The sequence below is a fragment of the Scaptodrosophila lebanonensis genome, unplaced genomic scaffold, assembly GCF_003285725.1.
Source record: "Scaptodrosophila lebanonensis strain 11010-0011.00,11010-0021.00 unplaced genomic scaffold, SlebRS2 tig00000085-arrow-pilon, whole genome shotgun sequence".
NCBI lineage: Eukaryota > Metazoa > Arthropoda > Insecta > Diptera > Drosophilidae > Scaptodrosophila > Scaptodrosophila lebanonensis.
The window spans coordinates 1,172,099-1,183,581 of record NW_022060564.1 but is presented as its reverse complement, the minus strand read 5'-3'; the positions used below and the strand labels follow the sequence as shown (position 1 = coordinate 1,183,581).

At 41.3% G+C, this 11,483-nt stretch overlaps 1 protein-coding gene across 1 annotated transcript; it reads left to right on the top strand.

Moving 5' to 3' along the window:
- Nucleotides 1-6,490: 6,490 nt before the first annotated feature.
- On the top strand, nt 6,491-10,527 carry LOC115626416 (box A-binding factor). The gene is given in 1 exon segment (XM_030521784.1): nt 6,491-10,527. A coding segment is annotated over 1 exon segment (2,493 nt). The 5' UTR covers nt 6,491-7,545; the 3' UTR covers nt 10,039-10,527.
- The last annotated feature ends 956 nt before the right edge of the window (nt 10,528-11,483 follow it).

The window sequence follows — 11,483 nt, the reverse complement described above, 5'->3', positions numbered from 1 at the left end:
CTTATCATCATCGTCTAATCACACAGAGACATGCTGACACACACACACACACGCACACTCATATATGTGCGAGTAAATACACAAAGCATTTGCACTACTTCTGTGTTTGTGTGTGTGTGTGTGTAGACACAGTTGGCTCCTCGCACGTCTCTGGCAAATGCTGAGCATTTATTTGTTTGTTGTTGTTGTTGGCTGGTTGGTTGGTTGGTTTTGTGTGTCTATCGGTATGTGTGTGAGTATACATATGAGTGTGTGTGTGTCTGTGTGGTTGTGTCTCCCCATTGCATTTTCAAAAGCTAGCATCAACCTGTTGCATGCAACAAAACTCTCGACTGAACTTCGCCATGCAATGCAATTTTCAACAACGTCATCATCAGCAGCAGCAGCAGCAACAACAACAAGAACAATAACCAAATAGGCAGCTCAGCAGCCAGTCAGTCAGCCAACAACAACAACAACGAGCAGCTGCCATGCCACGCCATGCCGCATATAATACATTCAACAAACAATTGAAATTTCGTATACAATTGCGAATTGAATGAGGAAATGAATGTGTAAAATGAATAAGTCTGAATAGCGTCTGTGTGTGTCTGTATGCGGCTACTTGTGTGTGTGTGTGTGTGTGTGTGTTTGTGTGTCTGTATCTGTGCATCAGCTTATGAGTTGTGTTAGTGACTGACTCTGTGTGTATTCGGGTTTGTCTACAAGTGTCGAGACGGGTCGTATACGTACTTTTTCTTTATTACTTTTTTTTTGCTTTTTGTTCTATAAAAACGTTGCGCACATTTGCCTTTTTGTTTAATACACACACACACACACCCATTTGTTTGTAAATACAACAGTTACCAAGAATTGGCAAAACGTTTAGAGAGCACAAAGGTCTGTCTATTCAAATGCCATAGAAAGGGAAAGTGTTCAGAGCTAGAGATTGATATTTCGCAGTTTAAACACAAGGCATGATTTTTGCAACATTGCCCAAAAAAGTATGCAATAGAAGTAGAGTGTACTTCCTTAGCAGCACGGCTTAGGTTCAAAAGGATTGAATAATTAATGTATACAATTTTTTGAATAAATAACTTGCGCATCAAATTTTTTGAAATATTAATTCAACCATTTAAAGCAATATTCATTTGTGATTCCATGTTTCTCAGTCAAACAGAAAATGTTTTTTGGCAAACAAGTTGGTTAATCAGTGCAATTTCCTATAATTTGTCTTAATGCATGTATATTATTGTATGAGTATACATTTCACTTAAGAAGTTAGAGTTCTTTTGGCCGAGAACATAACATACTTACAAGCGAGTAAACATAAGACTAATGCGGCTGCTTTTCAACTACATATGAAGTATTTTAGAAATATTTGTAGAATTGTTTATTTGATAACATATTATAAATGTTTTGTCTAAATACTAAATATTAATATTATATTAAATACTATGCTAATTGTACTAGTATTGTTTGTGGTATTGGTTTGTTATTGTTAGCATAAGGGTTTTATATCAGCTTCTAGCAGCACTTTGTAATAAACTGATCCATCCTCTCCGACTTATTATTCTAAACTTATATAACTTACTAACTATTGTTGGTGGAGAATATATTATCGTACGCCACTTCCCTTTTGAATATTAAACGAAGACACATGCGGAGACACACAAGTAATACGCGCTTTTTTCGAATATTGAGAGGAAATACTGTAATAATACAATAATATTGGATAAAGCGAAAGGTATCGAGCACAAATACTCCGAACCACTGCCCCCTTTTATATATTAGGCATTAACTTATGCAATTGCTACTAAATATCTTTATATTTTTGTGTTTGAAAATATTTTTACTTTTAAGTCTGTATTAACATCAAACCGATTATTTCTAAAGAACATTTGAATTTAAGTTCTTAATTTGTTTAAATTAGAACTAAATAGGAAATAGGTTTTTAAGAACTAACCAATCGCTTTTCTTTCTTAGATGCAATGTTTTTAACAGTCTTAAAAACATTTATCGTTCAAATTAAAACGTTCTTTCCCATTCTGCAATAAAGCAATGGGTTTAATAACCTATGTCGACAAAATAAAAAATACTTGTAAAATATTTGGTTGATAAAAAATAGCCTTCTGTTTTAGAAATCTTTTCTGAACTGTTTTTGGTTCCGTTTAAGTTAAATTAAAGTGCAGACAATAAATATATTCTAAATTCTAAATGCTAAACAGCTCAGGTGTAATCTTGATTTTTGAACCTTGCTCTGTCGATTTCCAAAAATCCAACTTGTTGAAATATACATCGGTGTATGGATGTGTGTGTGTGTGTAGAAGGGAGTTGGCATATTAGATCGCGAGCGAACAATAAAGAGGTGTGTGTGGCTCTGAATATGTGCAAATATTGTTTGTTTTTTTCATTCAACATTTTTTGTTTGCCATTTACCTTTTGTGGCTGCTGTTGTAGTAGTTATTGTTGTTGTTGTTGTGGCTCTTGTTGCCTTTTGCTATTGTCGTTGCGTTTTTATTTCTTTTATTATGTACGAATGTTTGTTTGTAATGTTTTTCTTTTTTATTTAGCTGGTGTGCCATTGTGTTTGTGTGTGTGTGTTTGTATTTTTATTTTGTGCGAACAATTAAAACTCTTTACAATGACCTTGACTTTGTTTTTTTTTCTGTTTCTGTGTTTTTTTTTTGTGTATGTGAGCTTCCTTTTCATTCACACGCGCCGAGCACACTCAAACGTCAAACATAAAATACAAATATAAACAACAACAACAACAGCAGCAACAAAGGCAGCAACTACACCAGCTGAGCCGTCTGAGTGTCTCCTCAGTCTGAAAAGTCTGAGTCTGGTCTGGTTTTGGTTTTGGTTTTATTTTATTTTTTATTATTATTATTTTTCTTTTTTTGACTGAATGGCGAGCGCTTTTGAAGAGCCAGCAGAGGCAGCAAGTCAGCCCACCCAAAAAAAAAAAAAGCAAAGAATCAATGGCTGCAAATACAGCAGCAACAACAACGACAACAACAACAATAATAGCAGCAACAACATACAATAATAATACAACGACAATACAGCAACAATGAGGAAGAACAAGAGCAGCCACCAGGCAGTACATTGATGATAATGAACAAGAGTTACTGCCTCTGTGAATTGTATTTGGAATTGTACAATAGCTGTGTTGTTTTTTTTTTTGTGTGTGTGTTTCTTCTTCTTCTTATACTACTACTTCTCTCTGGTGCGGCTTTTATTTGCCTTTTCAGGCCAACTCTGTGTTTGCGGTTAAGATTTGAGCTTGTTGTAGGTCAGTTCTGGTACAGTACAGGTTTCCTTTGTTTTGCATCTCGTTGTCGATGTTCTGTTCTGTCCTGTTCAACTCGGCTCTGTTCTTTTCCTTATTTTGTCAAATCATTTGCAATTGGCCATAAATTGTGCTTAGTGTGTCAGAAGCTGGGTCAGAATTCTCAGAACAATGTTAAAGAGTTTTCATGTTCAAATAAAAGTGAGGCGAAAAAGCTATATTTCAGAAGTGCCTCTAGGCCATTAATATAAACTGTTTTCATATTTGAAATCCACATTCACTTTCTAACAGCATATTCTACAACAATTCTTAAACAGAAAACATGTTATCCCAATACATAGAAGGCAAAGCAAAGGAATCCTTATATTTTAACTTTCAGAACTTTCGTCTGGCTAGCTTAGTCTGAATGATAAGAATCTGCTTTTAATTGTGTTTTATCTTTCCAAACAGCATTTACGCAACTCAAAACGTATCATTATAAAAATAAAACTAATTTAAAAAAATATGTTGGATCATTTTTGTATGATAATTTTTTCTTTAAAGTTCATTTCAATATAGGGGTCCTAACTGCAAAACTAAAACCATAACAAAAATATCACCATTATTCTAAAAGGTGTGAAATAAAAATGAAATCGAAATAATAAAATAAAAATAGTAAAAAGTTGTTAATTAAATATGTTGAAAATATGTATTAAACTCCCATCCCTCGCCCCCGTCTCAAGACTAAGAAACTAAACCCCTTAAGCATTTATTTTCGTCGAATAAACTTTCATTTAATGCCACATTTTCGGCTTACTAAGAATTAGAAAAGATTCAATTGAATCTAATTTCCTTTGCAAACTAATATTTTAAAATGTTTGTTAAAGAAATTCTTTGTAGCTACTTCTTTTTCTGAATGTGGAGATAACTACAATTATTATTTGTTCAATATCTTAACTCATACATAGTTTCAAATTAATATGAGATTAAGCTTTAAGATATATTTTAACGAAACCTTATTAATAAAATCTTCAAAAGTGTGTAATTCTAACTCTTAAGACTTGTAGTTTACTTGCAATACTGCAATACCCACAAATATTTCATTAAAATAAATCTTTATCTTTATTTAATTCTTTATTGTAAAAGTATTTCATAGTTGAAATTTGAAATGAATTCCTCAGCTTTTAACATGTGTTTCCAAAGTAGTAAGAATTTGATGAATACACAAAGGTATACATTTTCAAATTATAGTACGCATTGGCTCCAATTACTGAGCCCCTTTTGGTTTAGAATCACTGCTTTACTCACTTCTGGAAACCCTTCAAGTGAGACCTTAGCAACTCGGCTCAGCGGCTTGCATTACCACTACCCTGAGTCAGAGACAGAGGCGTAATGCAGCGTCGAATCACTTTGCACTAATTAAACCCGAAAAGATCGGTGGGGGGAAGCAAAAAGCCTGTGCGAGAAACCAAATTACTCATACGTGCCTGTGTGTGTGTGTGTGTGTGTGTGTGCGACACTTGAATGAGAACGTCGCCCAAAAACCGCCTTTGCCATAAAACAATGTGCTGGCGATGCCAAAAGCGGCGTCAGGCAAGGACCTTCATGTTGGCAAGTGAATGTGTGTGTGTGTGTGTGGGTGTGCAACACTAGCTAAAAGTGCCAACCACGTCAAAGTGGGGGCATATGCAATTTTTTCGCTTCTCTTCAAATGCATACGCGCATACACTGGGAGAAAAAACTGACTGCAGCCAAGGCTAATAATTGTTCAATTGTTCAATAATTGTTTACTTTTGAAAAACGCCCCGTAGACCTTTAAAAGTATCATTAATTTGAATTATAATAGTGATTATATTTTAATGAAAAAGCAAAAAAGTTCTTTCTACGCTATGTATTTAAATGGTATTCGTATAAAGTTAACGTCTGCCTGAACCTTTTCATAGTCAATCATTTTTTCCAACCTCCACGATTGCAATTAATTTTAAAATGTGTCTCCTCTTTTCTCTAGGTGCATACACACACTCACACACACACACACACACACACACACACACGCACATCTGCAATGCACTTGGCAGCACTTGCTTAATAAATTTTCCAACTACTGTTGCCTGTCTTGGCTGACTGCCTCACTGTTATTTTTTTCTCGCTGCAGTTGCTGCTGCTTCTTCTTCTTCTTCTTCGTCATCTCCGCGGCTGGTGCTGTGCTACCTTGGCAAACCCATTAGGTTAATAAGAAAAAAATAATAATAAAGTGGAAAAAAGGCGAGCAAAACCCAAACTATGCGCGTGAGACGCGTTGCCGCTAACGGTAAATACGCCACAAACACTGCGGCGACGTCGTCGTAGTCGTCATCGTCGCCGCCGCCGTTGCCGCCACGTTGCGCTCCAATACCATTCCGGCGTCGGCCATATTTAAAGCATAGCGCAAAATTCCGCCAGAGTCGTACGTTCCTCGGCTGTCGACAGTCGGCTTTAGGCGGTGTGAAGTGTGGCAACAGCGCTTGCCATAAAACGACAGCGAGCCACGGCAACGACGACATTTTTATGGCAAGTCAAAGCATTGCAGTTGCCGTTCAACAGATCGATATGCGGCGAGAACAGGCCCGCTATATATATCGACACGCGTTTTACGCTTTTTTGATTGGCGTTGAGCGCTGCGCAAAATCCAACCCAAGCAGCACAAACACACACAAACGCACACAGGCTCACACATTTATTTGATTTATTAGCGAACAGACGAGACAACTTTGCCAGCACACAGCACTCGCGTTATCTCTGTTCAGCATTACAAGAGCTCGCACAGTGTGCTCGCTCTCGCGCATGTGTGTCGAATGCGAGCCAAACTGGTTTGCAAATGCCGCCACACTCACACGAACACACGGCCAGAGCCAGTTTTACCAGCCACCCTCTCTCTCTCAGCGCACGACCGATATACTTACACGCACACACACACACACACAAGCACCCTGCTCTGTGTCACGCGTTGAGCTCAGCTTGCTTGCGGCTGCTGTGTAAGTCAGTCTCTCATTCGTCTCCTGCATTCGCTGTTGTCAGCACACGCGCACGCAACGTCGCAGCAGCAGTAGTAGCGTTCGTTAGTTCGATTCGTTCGTACGTTCGTTCGTCAGTTCGTCAATTCGTCAAGCGTATTTCGTCGTGCAGAGCAGAGCAGCGCAGCACAGCACAGCACCTCGAACAGGTTTCGAAGCTGTCGTCTGTTTTCAGAAAGGTGCTCTATTCCGTGTAGTGTGGAGGTATTTTTTCCGTATCTCGCTGCTGCGCGCTGATTTTTGCCAAAGCTGCAAAAAGCAAAAATAAAATAAAAATACACAGCTGCCACAAAATTTTAATTACGCACGGCACACACACACACACATACCATACAAGTCTATACATTAATTGTCGCGTCGTGTCTACAAAAATTTTTAACGGCCAAACCAACCAGCACAACAAAAATTTTCAAGTGTTTTTCGGCATTGTGCGGTGTTTGTTTAATATTTCAACAAAAACAACAACAACAACAAGCTAAGCACAAAAATATATAAATTAGTGACAGTGAAAACGTAAAAAGCTGTTCCGACAAGAGATAAGTGACAAGAAATAACGAAATATAGCAATGATGCAGTTTTGAAAAACAATCAAAAAAGCCAAAATAGAAAATTCAGTGCAACATGGTTTCCAAAAAATGTTCAAAGAATTATAGCAAATAAACGACACAGTCTAGTGTACAAGTAGTAGCTTCAGTAATTAAACAAATTGATGCTGCAACCGGAACTTCGAAAGTGTATCGACAAGAACTTGAGCGTTAACTGGAAAGCCAACTAGAACCCTCAAGAAGTATCGACGACCAATAGACGCATCTACAAAGCCTTTTGCGAAGCTATCTGCAATAAATACAAAGCTTGTAGACGTATCTGCGGCAAAAGTAAAGTATCCGCGACCAACAACAAGTTGTAGAAGTTTTTGCGACCACAAAACGTAATTAAAACAGCTGAATAAAGTATCTGCGACCAAAAAAGCGCAAAGCAATTCAAAAAGAAACTACGAGCTTTTAGAAGCAACCGCATCAAGCATTTTTTCGGCTATTTATAAGATATCTACAACCATCTGAAGCACTCAAAAGACATCTGCAGCTATCGGAAATCGTAGCCCCATGACCTAATAGGTCGCTACCACAGCTCTGGTGGGATCTACACACGAAAGTGTTCAACTACTTCATGATTGGGCAGCTAACAGGAAAGCTGTGCTAAATTTTAATTCGCAATTGTTCAAATACAAGAAGAAGCACGATGCTGACCATGGAATCGGACATGAAAGGCAGCCTTTTGCATGCCACGATGCCGCCGCATCATGCGAGCGCCGCTCTCCACGGCCATGCCGCCTCGCCCTACTCCCTGGGCCCGCTGATGAACCTCGGCCAGTCCCATCTGACCCATTCGCAGCTGAGCCACCACAATCATCACCATCATCATCACATGAGCGCCCACATAGCGGCCAGCCAGAGTCCCAATGGCCTGAATGGCGGCGGCAGCAATCCTCTGAGCTCGTTGCAGACGAGCATGGCCAACACGCTTAATGGCACACAGCAGAGCAGTCAGCAGCATGGCAGCTCGCCGCTGCACAGCTCCAGCGAACTGAGCCCCACACAGTCCAGCATCGGCTCCCACCACATGACCTCGCCAGTCAGCCATCAGCAGCAGCAACAGCAACAGCATCCTTCGCAGCAGCAACATCCTCAGCAGCAGCAACAGCATCCCACGCACATGGGCGCCGGCTCAGCTCTGAGCAGCATGACCAGCAACAACAATAACAACAACAGCGCCACAGCCAACAAGAATCAGCAGCATGCGGATCGGGTGAAGCGACCGATGAATGCCTTCATGGTCTGGTCGCGTGGACAGCGTCGCAAAATGGCCTCAGATAATCCAAAGATGCACAACTCCGAGATATCGAAGCGGTTAGGCGCGCAATGGAAGGACCTATCCGAGGCCGAGAAGCGCCCCTTCATCGATGAGGCCAAGCGTCTGCGCGCCGTCCACATGAAGGAGCATCCTGACTACAAGTACCGGCCCCGTCGCAAAACCAAAACCCTCACCAAGACCAAGGAGAAGTATCCGCTGGGCGTGGGCGGTCTCATGCAGACGCAGGGCGGTGTGCCCGGCGGCCCGGAACCCGGCACACCCACACGCGGTGGAGCAGGCGGTGGCTCCCAGGGTGGCCAGGGCTTGAACAGCTCAGCCGCAGCTGCGGCGGCCGCAGCAGCAGCCGCTGCCCAACAAGCCGTCAATCGCGACATCTACCAGATGAATGCCCCCAATGGTTACATGCCCAACGGCTATATGATGCATCCCACGGATGCCAGTGCGGCGGCCGCCTACCAGACGCAACACAGTGCCTACATGGGTAATCATTATGCGCAGCGCTACGACATGGGCCACATGTATAACATGAATGCGGCAGCGGCCGCCGGAGCGGGCGGCTACGGCATGTACGGCACAGTGACCGGTGGCCAAACCTCGCCCTACGGCAGCAGTCTGCAGCAACCCGGCTCCCCGTACAGCAGCTCCCTGCAACAGCAGCCGGGCTCGCCCTACAGCACGGGTCTCAGCGCCGCCAACAATCCGCACCAAACTGCCGGCTCTCAAGTCTCCTGCCAAAGTCACAGTCCCAGCGATTCGAGCATTAAGTCCGAACCCGTCTCGCCCAGTCCGAGCGCCATAGCGCTCAACAACAACAATAACAACAACAATCACATCATGAAGCGCGAATATGCCACGGCAGCGGCAGCCGCCGCCGCAGCAGCAACAGCTGGCGGCACGGAACTGAATCATTTGATGAACATGTACCACATACCCGAGACCCTGCACGCCGAGCAACGCCATCTGCTGCACTATCAAGCGAGCTCGCCGGAGCTGCAGCAGCAGCAACAGCAGCACGTGTTGCAGCAACAACAGCAGCACCAGCAGCAGCAACAGCACCAGCAGCAACACCAGCAGCAGCAGCAACATCTGCAGCAGCAATCGCTGCGTGCCATGGCGCCTCTGGCCCATATGTGAGAAATGGCCAGCGCCTATGGAGTGGGTGTGGAGGCTAGAGCCGCCACTGAGCTGGTAGATAGCGCGCCCAGCTCGCCACCGCCAAGCACCGTCGCTGCTGTTGCCAGCGCTTACTTGGATGCCAGCTATCAGCAGCAGGTGACGCAGACCCAGTCCCAGCTGAATGGACGACCTAGTCCGACGGCATCGGGTTCATCGGGCGGTCGCTCCTCAACGCATTCCATGCCCACTGCCGCGCATTCACCCGCCTTGGCCGTAGCGGCTGCCGCCGCCGCCGCTGCTGCCGCCTATCAGCTGAACTCCTCGTCCTCGAACTCCTCCAGCTGTGCGGCGGCCACTGCGGCGAATGTGTTTGTGGGTCGCTTTGGTGTGGAGCCAGTGGCGACGATTAGCAGCAGTAGCAACAGCAGCATGCTGGACATGCAGCAGCAACAGCAGCAGCAGCAGCAGCAACAACAACAGCAACAACAGCAGCAGCTGCAACTGGAGGAGCAACAACTCTACCAGCAGCAGCAGCAGCAGCTGCATGCGCCGCCTTTTTCGCAACATCACTACCACCATGCGCATCTCAATCTCAATCACCACATCAATCATCCACATCACCACACACACCCACATCTGCCGCACAGCACACACACCCATCCGCACCAGCAACATCATCAGCATCCACTGGAGCATCAGCACGAGGTGGCCAGCGCAGGACTGTTGGATATATCCACATTGTAAATTATTGAATATATTGCAAATACACACACTCTAAACTACATTTAAATAATATTATAAACAACAATACAACATTAATGAAGTAAAAACAATTTAGTTGAACACACACACACACACACACACACACACAGAGCAGCAACATTTTAGCTTTAGTTTTTAAACAACATGAAGGGAAATGAATAATTTTAAATGCAACAGCAGCATTGTAGCACGTGTAATTAAACAAAACGAAACAAAAACAAAACAGATATTGAATAATAATTTTTAATTAAGCATACGCACTGTTGCCACACAAGCCGCATAGCCAAGCAGAAGAACTTAATTGTAAAAGTTTGCAAAAATTCTTACTCCATACTTCCCATGCATTCCATACTCTATGATGGTTTTCAACAACTTTCCATTTAACGTCTTCATTTTCGGGACATTTTTTTACATTAATTAAACAAATAAAAACAAAAGACAATTGTGTGATACAAAGAATGAAATGAAAATTGTTGCAAAACCAAACTAAACTAAACTAAATGCGTTTTACGAGTAACTTCGAAATGTTATTTACAAAACGTTTTCTGCACTTCCAGCTACATTTGTTTAAACACACATAACCTTTAGGCATTTTTATTCAATTATTTTCTACCTTACGCTGTACAAATATTGAGGGAAATAAACTGTGCGTTGACAAAAGCGAAACAAACAAAAACAAAAAAATATTTAAAAAGGAAAGAAATTAAAAAAAAAAAACAACACATTCTATTTTATAGATTCTCTTATGCATTAAGTAATTATAATTATTATCTATTATATAAACAATTTAATTATTAATTATGCTTACGAATACAACAACAGAAAGTAATTGTAATATACAAATTATTATTATTAAATGCAGAAAACAAAAAGTAAAACAAAAAACTGAAATCTACCACATAATACAACAACAACAACAAAAATGTTAGTAAACCTAAAGAAAATTTAGTAAAAGCAAGAAAAACATGCCCAGGCCCAGACGAAGCCTGAAAAACATGAACACAACAAACAAAACCAAGAAAAATCCGAAAAAAAACAAATAAAAGAAAAATCTTTACAAAAAATATGCAAAGACACATTGAATTTATTTTCCATTTATTTCTCATTTTTTCTTTTCCTTTTTTAGCAATATTTTAGCCAAGGTGAAAAAATGCCGACGCTGGAAAATTTCCGTCGGCAAAACGTTTTGGCAGCTATTTCTTAAAAGGGAATGAAATTTATTACTTATGGGTAATACTTTTTGATAGCTGGTGCTGGAAATGTTACGAAAATAATGGCAATAGAAATATTTCGGCACTCAGCGAAGTTTTCCATCAATACGTTAATGCTTTTAGTTTGCTTGTTTTAAAGGAAATCTCACTGAATGAGTCTTAATAGATAAATAAGCCATAACATAAAGTACATACAGATGCAGATTTTAACTGCAG